The 15,867-nt window shown below is 33.7% G+C and overlaps 2 protein-coding genes across 3 annotated transcripts in view; both read right to left on the bottom strand.

Moving 5' to 3' along the window:
- Nucleotides 1-7,048, bottom strand: part of LOC123523730 (something about silencing protein 10-like) — a 107,032-nt gene extending 99,984 nt beyond the window's left edge. Inside the window, exons 1-3 of one of the 2 annotated variants that reach the window (XM_053539493.1) lie at nucleotides 6,876-7,048; nucleotides 1,391-1,589; nucleotides 835-888 (exon numbers count right to left, since the gene is read on the bottom strand). In XM_053539493.1, coding sequence (XP_053395468.1) covers nucleotides 835-888; nucleotides 1,391-1,589; nucleotides 6,876-6,886 — 264 coding nt within the window. In that variant the 5' untranslated portion in view covers nucleotides 6,887-7,048. The remainder of the gene's footprint in view (nucleotides 1-834; nucleotides 889-1,390; nucleotides 1,590-6,875) is intronic. The other variant, XM_053539492.1, reaches the window with a different exon arrangement.
- Nucleotides 7,049-9,622: 2,574 nt separating this feature from the next.
- LOC123523855 (IQ motif and ankyrin repeat domain-containing protein 1-like) lies at nucleotides 9,623-14,176 on the bottom strand. The gene is made up of 5 exons (XM_045301595.2): nucleotides 13,796-14,176; nucleotides 13,409-13,526; nucleotides 12,626-12,760; nucleotides 11,902-12,039; nucleotides 9,623-10,256 (listed from the first exon to the last, which is right to left on the bottom strand). The coding sequence occupies exons 1-5, from the start codon at nucleotides 13,971-13,973 to the stop codon at nucleotides 10,109-10,111; spliced, it is 717 nt and encodes a 238-aa protein (XP_045157530.1). The 5' UTR covers nucleotides 13,974-14,176; the 3' UTR covers nucleotides 9,623-10,108.
- Nucleotides 14,177-15,867: the final 1,691 nt, after the last annotated feature.

Genomic DNA, 15,867 nt, shown 5'->3' with positions numbered 1-15,867 from the left:
TTTAGAAATATAGCAACAGTGTTATTGTAATAAATTTACCCACAGGTTTCGATTAATGCATAAACTGATTTTCATTTCCTTACACCGAATCCAGACTTTATTCTACATTATCCAGATAAATGACATTACGTCATCACTCACAGTCTATCAAACGCACAAAACTACCTTAAAAAGTAATAAAACCTTCAGCTTAGAAAACCTATATGTGCACCTGATATCTCAGCATAAATGGGCATTTAACATTTTAACTGGTATTTGAATAGTTCAACTTTATTTTAGACATAAGCTTGAGGATTATTAGGGATTATTAACAGAAAAATAATAAACAAAGTCAAAATGAGATTTTTTAACAGAAAAATTTCTATGCACTAAAAGATCAAGTTATTTGAGAATTAACCTATCCTGAGCATCAATTTCTGACCTATAAACAACATTTTATTGATAATGATTTTAGTCTAACCAGTGGCATTTCCCCTAGAAAGGTTATATTATATTACATACACCACTGTCTTTTTTTTTCAGTTTTCCATTGCATCAGTATTCTGATGTCATGGGTCACTCTACCCTTTCTATCCCAATCCGCTAGTCACTGCTAGTTGTTTACTACTATGTCATGAAAGGTCAGGCAAGTGTAAACATTTTTTTTTTCATTCTGAAATGTAGATTTTCTCATGCAGAGTTTTATTAAATACACTGGCTCAAGAAAGTCTTTTCGTAAGTGTGAACAAAACTAATGCTGTGTATACATCTAATATATTATCAACAATTCTTTGTATCCATTAAGTATAACACCTCTACTTGAACGATAAATGTAACAGCCTGTCATATACATACCTCATCAGATTGAGGCAATTCTTCCTCTTCTCTGTAACCTTTGTCTAGTAAAATCTGAAACATCAAAAATAACACAATTATACTGACAACTCCTTTCAAAATGAAGTTTACTGGTAATATGTGCTGCTGTATGCCAATGCAGTTACCCATCTATTGTGCTGAGGTGATGAAACATTTTTTGCTTTTCTCTCTCATAAGTCATTCTACTGAAGCTTTATTTTGTTCAATGCACTTTATAACATCTCAAACACCCATCTTTAAATACATAAAAAATTTGATAATGCTAAGTTAATTTTCTGTCTGAACAAGGCTGTGTGACTGCGTGTCGGATTAGTAAGTGAAACATTTCTTATCCAGGAAGGCACTCTGTATTTAATTTATCATTATAAATGGTTACATTTTTTGATCTGGAGAACAATTACTGAACATTCAATGCAAGAAAAATAAATCTTTTTAACATGTCAAATGAACAAAGACAAAATAAAACAAAAAACTTTGATGACAGTATCTCAACCTGTAAGTAAACAATAAATTTATTATAAATTTACAAACGAACCTTTTCTCTGTTAGTATGGAATTCATCCACATCATCATATATGTATTCCCTGGATTCTGGGTCTGGCTCCTCGTAATTCCCGTACAACTTATCATCATCCGACGCATACTCCGGTACATGGTCACTACTCCACTTGTGTACCTTCGACTTCTTTTTTCTTGGACCAGTATTTGCTCCAGCCTCACTACTCCTCTTACCTCTGCAATCATACAGAAATATATATATATATTTTTTTCAATTTTCATCTTTCCAATTAAAATCTGATTTTGAACTATATGATCATGTAGAAACTTTCTGTGAACAACCCACACTTTGGTAAAATCCACATTACTGTAAGCAGACAAATAGGACAGATTTGATGTATGTCACAGTCACACTGGCAGATAGATATGATGAGTCGATGGTTATATGATAATAGTAAATACTACAGTAACATGCTTATGCATTAGTTTGGTTTGTACTAATTTGTTTAGCTCCATTGTGATGAAAGCTTCAAGCTTATTGGAACCACTCTTGAGTCCGCTTCCTGGAAAAACCAGTACTGGTGTCACATGAGAAGCCATGGTCTTGACCCCAGTGGGACTCGAACCCATGACGCCTGGATTGTGCAGGCAACACCTTATCCATTAGACTATGTTATATAATAATACAATATTATTAATACTACAGTTAATTGCTTATTGCATTGTTACTCTGATTAGCTGGCAGCTGATCACGATTACAAGTCAATAAATTTGTTTGTTTGTTTTGGGATTGACCTGTTTTTCAACAGTTATTTCAGTTACTTAATGGCGGGCAGTTTACCTAAATATGAGTACCCAAATAAACTCAAAATCTAATCTAAAACTAGAATATGCTTTTGTAAAAAGTGCATGTCTCCCCTAATGCAAAGTTGTATACGAAAGAAGTCAAAAGGAGTCAGGAGTGAAAGTCAAAGAGACACTGATGGTTGGCTGAAATAGGGATCATCTACTTGGCATGTCCAGTCATCCTGCTAAGTTTCAACATTCTTGGCCTTGTGGTTCTCAAGTTACTGTTCAGGCTACTGTGACCTTGACCTTTGATCAAGTGACCCCAAAATAAATAGGGGTCATCTACTCTGCGTGTCTAATTATCCTATTAACTTTCAACATTCTAGGTCAAAAGGTTCTCAAGTTACTTTCTGGTAATGATTTTACATGACCAGGCCCCTGTGACCATTAACAGACTGAACCAAACATCAATAGGGGTCATCTACTCAGCATGTTCAATCATCCTATGAAGTTTCAACATTCTGGATCATGTGGTTCTCAAGTTATTGATCGGAAATGAGTTTCCATGTTCAGGCCCCTGTGACCTTGGCCTTTAACAGTGACCCCAAAATCAATAGGAGTCAACTACTCTCCATGTTCAATCATCCTATGAAGTTTCAACATTCTGGACCAAGTGGTTCTCAAGTTACTGTAGGCGTCCATTTATCAGCGCGGAAAAAATTTAGCGCAAACACAATTGGTGAAATATCTAATTAATGCGAGACCGCTAATTTCTAATTTTAGCGCAGTCCGAGATGAGGCTCTTGGAGATTTACGGAGATTCACGAAGATTTTCGGAAATAAACTTAACCGTTGGCAATTTTTATGTAATATGTTTCTGCTGTAATAATACGTTATACTGATTATGAAATCAACTTTTTTCACTGTTAGCGGGCTAAAGAAAGTACGATTTATTTGAAATTATTTACTTAAGTGTTATACCGTAAATCTCTCGAAAATGCGATAATTGGTCAATGAACGTATTGTGAATACTAGTTAGGCCATACCAAATTGATTAATAGTTCTTCGGAAAATTTTCAAAAAAAATTGGAGCGGGCGAGCGAAATTTTTTTTTTTTTTTTTTTCTCAATTTTGATTTTTTCAGAGGCGGGTAGATTTTACATGGAGCGAGCGGGCTTTTTTTATATTTTTTTCCCAGCTTGGACCCTTGAGGAGGCGGTTATGATTATACATGAAGTTAACATTTCTTTAGAAATAACACAGAAATCAAACATTTACAGTGTGTGTAACACAGTATATAGCTTTTCTATTATGTTTTAAAGACTACATGAATGATTTTGCAAATAAATACTTGCCAAACCTCACTGAATCTCTTTGTTTTTTTTAGTTATAATTTCTAAGGGATGAGTGTCTTATTTTTAATTTTGATTTTTCTACATTAATCTGAAGGCCTGCCTATTTAACGGCACAGCATGAGGAATATTTAAGACAAAACAGGCACATGTGTGGAATAATATTTCTTCTGAAACACAGTTAGATGGCTTCGGCACATGAACAACTTTGTGCCCCTAGTGGAACTCCAACCCATAGAGGTGAAGGGAAGTAATAAACCACTTGACCAGTGAGACCAAACAGAGTTGGTCATACAGATGCTTCGACATTGCTCGAATCCCTTTGGAATAATTTCTTAACAGATCAGGTTAGCTTATGTTTTTGTGGTGGAGATTCATTTCAGGCAAAAATGATAACAAGACTGACAAAGAATGATCCCAATATGGCCACCCTTAAAGTATTATATGGCCACCCTTAAAGTGTTGTTTGTTTTGCTTTGACTGAACTAGAAATTTAGAGTTGGGGAGGTCTGTTTTTTTTTCAGTTTTTTTTCGTTCTATCAATTCACAGCCAAGTAATAGACAAATAGGCAAAATTGGGGTTACAAAAGGACAGATTTTATATCTACACTACTTATTTGAAAAGCTAAACAATTTTTAAATTGACTAAATGCGTTTCGATAGAATATCTGACTGCTGTACTAAAGAAGGTACGTTCAAAAAGATTTGGGCCTAGACAATGTGATAGGTCGGTCAGGATCTGTGAACAAACATTTTTTTAAGATAGTAGTCGGCCTCAGCTTTGGGCTCTAGATATAACATACTGAACTAAACAACTGATAACAAATGGTTTGAAAACTATATCTGAACAATATTTCCAAATATTTTTAACTGCATCCCCGTGCACGTCTTACAAGTCGGGCTTCGTTCCTTTCACTGTATTGAACAAAAGTAGAACGTGCCTACTTCATTACCTACCGACACATCGAAGGCCATGTGTGGCACTAGCACAGACACTCCAGATTTAAAACAAATGATAAACAACACCATAATTCCTGACTTTTTGAGTTTTAGTCATCAGTAACATGTATTACGGATGCATGAAATCCGATCAATATCACTTTGACGCATTAAAACAGCGATAAAACCTGCTTTGCCGTTATTATTCCGGACCGCGTAATCAGGAAAAAATTTTTTTTTTCGGAGATTTTTACGTACGTGCGGGCGGGTGATTTTTATTTTTTTTCTCGGGAATGAAATTATTGATGCGGTAGTTCCGACGAACGACATATCAATTTGGTATGGCCTTACTACTAGTAAATATCTGATGATTGATCAAAGTCTAATAAAATTCAGTTTTCATTTGTCATTCCAAAAGGATCAGTCATGACAGGGTGGCGCCTTACAGGTCTAATGGACGCAATCGAAAAAATCCGTTAGCTAAAAACTTTGAAACATGTACCAAGTATGACTTTAAGATAGTGTGCTGTGATGATACTTGTATTTTTTCAATGATACTTTCAACTGTGAAGTAGCTTTATGTTTACGTACAGTATATAAAGAGTGTACCACAATCGAATGTTTTATCTATTAGATTTGATCTTAATTACTTTTTGCCTACGTAACTGTACTGTCTCCTTGTATTTAATTATAATAAGCTGCGTGTTTTATATTCTGTATACTAGTTATAATTGCTGAAATAAAATGAGATTGTCACACATTTTAATCACTGGATCCCCTTTGTCCTACATGCATTGTGTCTTAATACAAACGTTCACACCTTTACGTAAATGACCGACTGCAACAACGGACATGCCCGAAGGTGATACGGAAATCGATAACAACTTGATCAAATGAGAAAAAACACAAACTACAAGCTTAAATATTTTATTTTGCATGATCATATATTTAAAATAATAGTATGAACAATAAACAGGAATATCATATGAACCTTAAAATATTAGCAAGCAGTGTAACTAGTGCAAACTCTCAGGCGTATTTATGTGCAAAAGTTCGAAGAAAACATCATCGAATGAAAATGTACATGAAAATGCTTGGACAAATTAATGCGCGGACATGAATTAGCGCATGTCTAGAGGTACGGATGCATACAGATTCTAGCGGTACGGATTCGTACCCCTAAACACTTCCAAATGTTTATCATGTTTATGGTGTGTAGTACATACAGAGATTTAAAAAATCACCAGAAAATTCTTTATTTTGGATATTATTTGATAATTTTAACATAAATCAATGAGGAATTGAATTCCCTTTCAATACATGTAAGATTTATTTGAATTTAAGGCCAATTCATGAAATAATCGGCATTTAAACAGGGCAGTGGCTACGATTACGGTACCGTAATCCTAGCCTCCGGTTCTAGGATTACGGAAGTTCCGTATTCCTAGACAACCCTATGAGAATAGGCTAGGATTACGGAAGAATTTAAAAGGCATCAAGTTTATGTTAGGACATGCATAAATGACATTGTAAACTTACTCTTTTCACTTAATTTCACTAATATTTCGTGCTATCGATCGACCGTTTTCGGTTAGTATAATCTTAATGGCGGTGCGCGGAAATATTATAGAATTATCTATGTTTTGTATATACCTGCATTTGTTTATCAAGTCAACACAAATGGTCTTTAATAACATACAATATGGTTATGAATCATAAAATTCAAAGTACAGATTTTTTTTTTTAAAACTAACTTTGACACTCATATTTCTAATATATTTCCGCGCGCCGCCATTAAGATTATACTAACCCAAAATGGCAGATAGAAAACACGAAATAATAAGGCAGGCATGAAAAATTAAGTGAAATAAGTAAGTTTACAACATCATTTATACATGTCCTAACATCTACTTTATGCCTCTTAAAATACTTCCGTAATCCTAGCCTATCCTCATAGGGTTGTCTAGGAATACGGAACTTCCGTAATCCTAGAATTGGAGGCTAGGATTACGGTACCGTAATCGTAGCCACTGCCTTTAAACAGGTCTACTCTACAGCATGTAAAGCGGTGGCAGCGCTGAAACTTTCATCGGAAATTGCTTCAATTATTTGGTCTTTGGAGTGTTTGACCCGAGTGGGAATATTGCATATATGAAAAAATTATCTCAATATTTCCTAAGATCGCATCAAATTAGTTGGACTAGGAATGGGACTGTAAGTCTTGTGCGGTCATGAAATGCCCAATTATTTGGACTAGTATTTAACCCATTTTCAATTACCCATACACACACAAACAATATATCTCTCTCTCTCTTATCATAATTATGTTTATTTTGATTTCCTCCCTCTGCATGGTGACATGCATCAAGATCATATTCCTTGCTTAGTCCATATCCGAAAACACATGCACTTTAATGATTTTTACTGGGAATATGTTTTTACTTTTTAGGCATGTTGTCCTTTTAGTATCGATGTTACTGCATCTGGTTATTAAATTCAAGCGTAAAATAACAGTCTATACAAGTTTTAACTCAATAAAACGTTTGAAAATAGACATCAATTCACATGTGGAAAGTTGTTGTTGTTTTTCATGTCTAAACTCTGGATTACGTACAATACCGGGCATCGCTACGTCTGGATGGGGCAAGTATCAATCTGACTTAAGTACTTGATCTTCTAAACGAAGATCTGAAAACGACCCATTCACATTCGTCTTCTGTATATTTTGGATTTCCAGTATTGCTATTTTTATTTTATCCAATCAGACGACTTGTTCGAATGTCAGAGAGTAAGAAAAATGTGCAATCATTCCAGGGCTCGAACCCGGGACCCCTCGCTTACAAAGCAAGTGGCCTACCGACTGAGCTAACCGGCTATCTGATACATTATGATATAAGAATTGTAAATATCAAAAGTCAAGGCTACAGGTAGATTTGCAAGATGTTGTAAGTTAGGCTCTGATTGGTTAGCGAAAGGGTCGTCAGAACGAGGCAATGAATAGGTCGTTCTCAGATCCTATGCGTAGCGTTATAGGATATGTACTTTAGTCAGATTGGGGCAAGTATACTATTACCAGTAAGATATCTAACCGCATAGGTGCTCTTAATTATAATCTCTCCATCAATATGTTTACAGACAATACGATATGAAGGTCATCGATTTCCAGCACGTTCTTTTTTTTTAATCTCTTTTCAAATATAAAATCAGATCAATATTTGATATCACATTGCATACAAACGATTACTGCCTCACGCCTCTTGCGAGTATTATGGGCATTTGGAACCAGTGAATATAAGATAGTGCTATGGTCAGGTTTTAACATTTGATCCCGACTGTTGCATTTGAAGATTAAATACACAGAAAGTAATATGGGATATCATACATTTTTTGCACAGCAAAACATTTAGGATTTATAAAACCTACTTCGTATGATTTTGTCAGCTTATTTAATGGTAAAAAATAACTTTTAACCAGCCGGTAATAAAATGAAACACCAGTGAAAATTTTATAGTACAGATAATACAGTTTTGTTTGTATCAACCTGAATGTCACAATAGAAACACTTTCGTAAAACACAACAGGTAGAATTAGTGAAGGTGCAGTTATATTGATCTATATTTCCTATGCCTACATCAAGTAGTATCTCAAAAACAAAGCACAAAACCAATAGCTCAACATAAAAGTATGAAACCACGAAATAACGTTGGCTAAAGGTATTGCATTCTCGTACACCAGACGTCTACCATGTTTCCACAGTTGAAATGTTGGAATTTTGACGAACTTCTGATGAATGATAATGAAGGTATTGGAGCCTTAACGACAATCGGCAGATTCCATTCTGTTTCCTCAGTATGTAATTTTGACGCTCTCCGCCTGTTATGTAAACCATTGATCGTGTGAACTATATTTTTTGTTCTGTTTATTTTGTTTTCCCTCGTTGTAATATATAACCCAGTTTCTAACGTTACAAAGTCTTCCTATGATTTAATCTTGTGATCAACTTTATTTCTTTATCTCAGGTAACCCAGTTTTCAAAACAGAAAGTGATTCTAACAAATATATAGAATACTTCAGGTAGCCAAGATTTGAACCTGATACAGACTTCATAGAGATAAACATTTGGACAATAATTTATGAAGTTCGCATCCAGAGTTTAACAATATTTTCTATGATTTGACCTTGTGAGTGACTTAGTTTTTGACTCCAGGTAACCCAGTTTTAATTTGACCTATTGATTTCACAGAGACAATTAAAATGTATTCTTAAAAAGTTTTGTAAAGATAAAGTAGAAAATGTGGTCTAGACTGTATTAGTAATGGTTTTGTATGATTGACTTAGTGAGTCACTGACTGGATTTTGACCGCAGATATCGCAGTTATAAACTCGTTCGAGATTTTACTAAGAGAACTTTTTGATCAAGTTTAATAAAGACTGGACAAAATGTGTGACCTCTTAAATGTTAACAGTAAAGTTGCCAAAGACTCGACAACAAAAACACACACTTGTAGTTCACCTTGAGATGAAACCTACGCAGAATACAATATTGTGCCTTTGCGCAAGCGATATTTAATCACTGGGAATATGGTTAGACCAAATGGATAATTGCATTGAGTGAGGTTTAATAAAGGTGAAATATCTCATATGGTTTTATATTTTGATTTCTGCAATGATATGGCACTCTATCAGCAGTCACTGCATACCCGGAAAAGGTGTGTACAGTTGTTATCTCTTTGTGTATTGAAAGTGTTATACCCATGTGCACGTTTGAAGTTATTACTTAACAGTGGGACTTTCGGGAGTCGGTAGCGGTATCTAAATCTTATCTTCATTATCTAAGACCGTACCAATCTTTTGTCATACCGAAATGGCAATCGGGCAACATCGGGCATTTCCGTATTCTCCAGTAAATACGGTCTATTGCGTAGCATAAAGGCCGAGGTGATCAAATTGACCGAAATGACATTAATGTGTTTATTTCTGCCATAACTAAACAGTGTGTAAATATTCTTGTTGTAGAGGATTAACTGCATAATTGGATATTCTAGCGTTCTCCATTGAGGTGAAGATGTTAAACAGAACAAAATAGCAAACACACTCATTTTTTCGTAAAACCTCATTCATTCAATACTGAACGTGCACTAGATGACTCCCAAACTCTTTAAAATCAGTTACATTTAAAATGAAAACCATAAAATAACCACATTTAATTGGTGCAATAAATCTAAGATCTTTCTACATGTAATTGCAAGTAATCTTTTGGTTGCGATTTTAATTAATGTATGTTTACTACTACAATATCCAAATTTATTCGACTACTTTCGATTACATGACAAAATGTAATCGATTAAATTTGATTACAATTACTGATAACGCTTACTTCAAATTATGATTTATGTAAAATACAATAAAATATTTACCTGTTAACACAATTCGGAAAATTGAATGATATCTTTATATATCATTGTAATTAGTGTGTAACAAATAGTTTATAGGTAATATAACAAATCATACAGTCATATCAAAATATGGAGGATAAAATGAATCTAGAATTATTTGTGACTGTCCTAATGTGGCACGGGTCCTTCAATGGCACGGTATCGACGAAGTATTAGAAAATGCTGATTACAATACAATACTTTCTAATTGTATGGCAGCAATATATAAGACGGTCTCTATTATTCTACTGTTACAGGAAAGAACGAGTCCATTGCTGACGAAGGTGGGTCAACATTCGTGAGAACTATAAACTGAAAGTCTGACACTCTGTAGTCATAGGAATTCTTGTATTCTAAATCATCGCTAGGTTGATATAATTTTCCACATCTGAAATTATACAAAGTCAAATAAATACAACAACAAAATTAAAAAAACATAAACCCAAAATCCATATAAAATATATACTTATTTCCTGGTATTTAGTGGATTTGTATAGATGCGCACGTATATGTGAGAGCACGCTAATATATGTGTGCAGGTGAAAACTTATACTCCGCGTGCATGCGTAAACTTGTGTATGTATATGGACCTTAGACTTACACCGTTGTAGAATGGTACAGGTATTGGTTTTTTTGTTTGTTTTTGGTTGCGGGTTTATCCCGCTACCAAAGTTAAAGTGTATTTCTGACAATCATAGCATCTTTATTTTATTCCTAATCACATCCAAAGGATGTTCATGTGCTACACAAAATAGTCCCATTCATGAACAGTGCGGATAAATTATCAATGAACAAGCAGTTCTTAATCTCACACTGACCATTTAGATTATATAAGATCTATCAATGATAAGGTATTCCAGCCCATGGTTATATCACAAGCTAGATCAGGCAGAGTTCATCTTAGATATGAGGCACATTAAATTTGTATTTGTTTCTCATTCATGTATATTCATAGACTGGCATTTAAATAGAAAATAAATCTAATCTACCAAAAAAGCCGCAACCATCAGACATTTCAAGGCTTTGATTTTTTTTTTTTTTGCCATTATTCTCAGCACTGAACTTATGTATGCTAACAAATGCAAATATTTTCAGAAATGATTAACTTTATGATGCGCTGTACATGCCCTTCCCCTTGCAAAGCGTAAACGTATTACGGCCCCTAACGGATAATGCAAAGAGAAATGACGTCAACATGATCAAACAACGCCGATATTCCCCTTACATTTCAAGGACATGTAATGACGTTGATGGACAATGTATTCATTTTTTTTGTCTTTTCTGCAGAATCCCTTCCAGGCTCGGACACCAACCAATCCCACGGGGTTCTGCAGATGTTATAATACGTACAAACATGCTTTATCCCTACTGAATTGGTTTAAATTAGGTAAGTAATCAAGTATTCGCACAAATTATTTTGTCCACAAAGAAGAAGAATTCGTGTCTTTCATTCTTATCCTTTCCTACTCATCTTGTTTAAACTAAACTAAATTAGGTAACAAGACTAGTTATGTACAGCTCTTATTTCTTGAACTGAATGTTAGAATAAGCTTCCCGCTCAATCAGTTCACCAGACTGAACAACTGCGACGTCATCAAAGGAATTTCTCCTCCACCATATGCAGACGTTGTCAAAACTGTAATATGTTATCACTAAGCGACGTTATCGTAACTTTGGCGAAAAATGAAAAGAGGGACTATATTTTACATAACTAGATTTTATCCGTAATTTGCTAAGTGTTCATCTCTTAAGTGCTATTTAAATAATGGTCGAAAAAATATACATGCAAATCTATTTTAGACTAGCTATTCAATTCATGTAAATCACAAGTATCCGTATATTTTTTGAGTTGAAAATTTAAACTTTTAATGAATTTCTAAGGAGAATGTCCAACAAATATGTATTATACGGCAACCTTATTTATTATGTTTAATGAAACTTTATTATTGTCGTATATCTTTTTCTGATTATTCCATTCTCCCACTGCATGTTTCTTATTTTGACATTACATGTATAAATATTATACTAGTTACTTTTCAAAATCCAGTATACTTCTGTCCATAATATCGTCCCAGAGTCCGTTATATATGTCATTGCATGTGTCTCGTACCCTGTCCATCACTGTACTCTGATCTGGTTGTTTCACATCTATTATAAGAGGCTTTCCGAACCTGAAATAGAGAATACAACACGAACGTAGATCTACATGAAATAAAGTATTTGAATAGAAACGCGAGATAATAAACTGTTGAAGAAAACGATTTCAAGTTTGACATTATCTTAGATGAGCTTTAAGTAGGCTGGAATGCTTCATATCCCCAACAAACGATGTGTGAAGTTTCGATCCCTCCCATAAATGGTTACTGACATACTATAGCTTACATACAAAGAGAAACGCGTAAACGAAAACAGTTTTACAGCATTTGATATCAGACACTTTCGTATGAATACATATGTACGTAATGCTAGCAACCGCACAGTTGTTAGCCTATATATCCCAATTCTGAGGACTAAATAAGTTTACTACACTGTCTAACCTTTGTCCTAGTAAAAGTATGATGCTAGTAATGACGTAATGATGGCGTCAAAAAGTTCACCGTATCAAACGAGTTTTCAGTCTTATTTACTTAAAATTAAAGTAAATTTTGGCTTATACAACATTTGATATAGATACATGTATATATTAAAAGGGTCATCAAAGCAGAACGTTGCTATGTTATATAGTATATGCACAATACATGGATGTAAATACCTCACCTGAGAGCCCCCATTAAAGCCTTTCTAAGTGTTTCTTTGTGAAATTCAGGAAAAACACTGAGCATGTTAACATCTCTGTACTTGAAAAACGTCTGACTATTATATCCATCGGTGTGATCGATCAGAAATGGCCATCTGAAACAGAAAGGTTTTAATATCCAATTTTCTACATTTTAGATGGATTAGTTTATTCAAAAAATGATATACAAATATTTACATAAATGATGTTTTATTTTATACCACAACAGCTGAGATCATACGAATACCGGACCTATTAAATCTCACACATTAGCACGAAACTCACGCATTTTGGACTTATAATTACATTCTCACACTCAACATAGTCCTTCTCTGGAATTTGATTGCTTTTAATTTTTAATAGTCATTTCCTTTGAAAGATTTTGAATTCTTTAATATTAATTTCATTTATTTTTTGCTCAGAATTATTGATTTTCTCTCACTCATCCAAGTATATCTATTAAAATTTAAATTTGTGCCATTTGACGAAACCAAATTTCAAGCAAATTTCACTATTAACTGTCAAGAATATCTCGAACTCACGCGTGAAGACAATATAAGCTAGTCTTTGGTATGTGCAAGTAGTTAATGATTCATAAAAACAACAACAACAACAACAACAACAAAACAACAAAAAACAAAACAAAAAATAATAATAAATAAATAAACATAGATTGTATTAAAACTTAGAATTATACATTGTTTATAAAATAATATTGAATCAGTAAACAATAACATATTTGAAAAATGTTTTCACTGTCTTACTTGTTCGAATCCTTAATTTTCTTTCCGATACCCTCTGATCCATCTGGTGTCAATAAACCAGCAACATCCTTCAGTTTAATATTTTCTGGAACTACAATTTGTTTGATGGAAACCTTCGCTGCAATTCGAAACATATCTTAGTTAAAGATCAGTTTCTACATTTTCTCTTAAAAAAGAATTCTCAATGGACAGATGTGCTTTCGTCAAAGACATTTCTTACCTACAGCGACAACCAGGAACGCTAATTTTACATCTATTATTTTTTTTACAGAAATTCTACCAGCTTCTTTCATTAAAATATGTGGTCATTTACTTTAAATGTAGAAAATCCTCACAAGAGCAGTGCCTGGACAGAGACAAATTATACAAAGTAAGTGATATCCATACCCATTTCATCCTCGACTTTCTTTATGTCTGTCCCTTTAGTCGCACCTTTACTAGCTGTCCCACCAGTTTTTGCACCTGTTTTTGTCCCTGTAGCACCTGATTTAGAAGCACCTGACTTGGCTGGAGTCTTTGTGACAGTCTTGGCTGCCCCTCCTCTAGCTGCTGGCTTTGGTGGCATTTTACAGAGTCTATCACTTATTAAAAATTCAAACAATCCAAAAAGGTTCAATTCTAGATCTAAATTAATGTTTCAAACTTCTTCTTTACATTCGTTAACTTCGTATATTATAAATGAAATTCAACCTTGAATATATCGATATATATAGGAAATTAGATCATATTACTTATTGATCCTTTTTTTCGTCTGCACGCATTTAAAAATCACTTCAATATTGTGTTTGTGTCATGTAAACCTCGGTCAATATCTGTGACTGTTTAACGGGTTATTCCCCTGGGTATTGAATGACGGCTCTGCCTCATTATTAAGACTAGTCTAGTGATAAATTCCCCTGGTAAATCAATAATCATTTACTATTAATAATTTCTTATTTTATGAATACTTTTTCTGAGTGTAAATTTGTCTTTTTGGAGTGGTTTCTACTTAGACGATACATACTAACAATGATCTATATTAGATATGTGATCGCATCTGTAAGTGAATTTTAAAAGCATTTTACCACAATGAAAAATATCTTTTATTTGCCGTCCAAGTGTTTTGAATATCACTGGTACATATCTCCAGATAAAGAAAGAATAGTTCAAAATCTGGAACAATATGGCATGCGAATTATGAATAAAAAGTTATAAAACGTATCGTATTATGGACCGGTCGGGTAGAGAATAATCAGTTGTTCGATTAAGTACAGTCATAGCTATTTCCATTGAATCTCTTTTCTTCTTATAATTACTACACTTTAAACGATGTATATTCAATATATAACTTCAATATATAACTTGGCCAAATAGAGTTTTCTTTTTTGTCTATATTTGTTTCCTTTTTCTTTTACTATTTTCCTTTTTTATTCGGTAAACAACAGTTATATGGACGCAGTGGCAAAACTGTTGTACGACAGGGTTAACTGAAAGTATATCCTATTTGTTGTTTCCGTACTTTTGTAGATACAATATTTAACACGTTCTTATACTTTTGTATTTGATACATATGGCTAAATACAAAATGATATATTGTTAAATTAAGTACGCATGATTGTTTGACTCTAGTTTCCTCCTACAAAGGCGTACCATCAGGCTGAAATGAAATGAAAGTGATGATTACGTCAGCGAGTTGGACTAGCATTGAATATGCGTCAACTATTAATAAAAAGATACCTTTTACATTGTCAAGTATGTTTGTCAGTTTGTTTTTTCTGCTCATTTTTCATTAGTGTGTGACAATACGTTTTTCAAATGTTGAAAAAAAGTTAAGGTATTAGGCCCATAATAGAGTACCTCCTTTTTGAAGAGTATTCAATTCCTACTATAAGCCTACTTTGACTGCAATTCTCAGGGGGGCGTAGGTTCAAGCCCCACTGGGACCAAATTTTTTTTTCTTTATTTTCCTTTTTTCTAGTAAATTTTTACTTCTTTCAAGACTTGTTATTGATTTATTGTACAAAAGTGGGAAAAAATCATTTGATAAGCAATTTCTTGCTGTTCAGAGTAAATTTACCTATGAAACAGAAGGGGTAGAGTTACACATTTTTAAAAATACTGAGTTACATGCGGTAAAAGTTCTCTATTTTGCCTTTATCCTTAGATTACATATTGTGGAAGAAATGTAGGTAGGTTATGCATGGTTATTTTTTAATAAAGGGAGCAAAATTCAAAACAGACCCGCAGGATTCGACCTTAATTTTTCAATGTTGGAGTTAGAATTCTGTCTCCTTAAATCCGTTTACTTGAGGCACCCTAGAAAAAATGATATTGACAGTTTTATTTTAAGTTTTATAATTGTTTACCAATAGTTTAACTTTTCTTTCATAAAAAATAATGGTATAATGAATTCTCCGCAAACGTTTTAGATAAAGGCCATCATTTTGAAACTTGTCTCTACTTGAGCTTGAGGAATTACA

Source organism: Mercenaria mercenaria, chromosome 3 (genome assembly GCF_021730395.1).
Source record: "Mercenaria mercenaria strain notata chromosome 3, MADL_Memer_1, whole genome shotgun sequence".
In the NCBI taxonomy this organism is placed as follows: Eukaryota; Metazoa; Mollusca; class Bivalvia; order Venerida; family Veneridae; genus Mercenaria; species Mercenaria mercenaria.
Note: the sequence above shows the minus strand (reverse complement) of the source record. Positions and strands in the feature narration are given on the sequence as shown.

What these genes read in the sequence shown, in the direction of transcription:
- LOC123523855 (XM_045301595.2), bottom strand. Translation starts at nt 13,973, where the DNA reads ATGCCACCAAAGCCAGCAGCTAGAGGAGGGGCAGCCAAGACTGTCACA. An exon ending in GAAAGTCGAGGATGAAATGG is followed by an intron (nt 13,527 to 13,795) that starts GTATGGATATCA and finishes TTCGAATTGCAG; the next exon opens with CGAAGGTTTCCATCAAACAA. An exon ending in AGTATACTGGATTTTGAAAA is followed by an intron (nt 10,257 to 11,901) that starts GTAACTAGTATA and finishes GTATAATTTCAG; the next exon opens with ATGTGGAAAATTATATCAAC.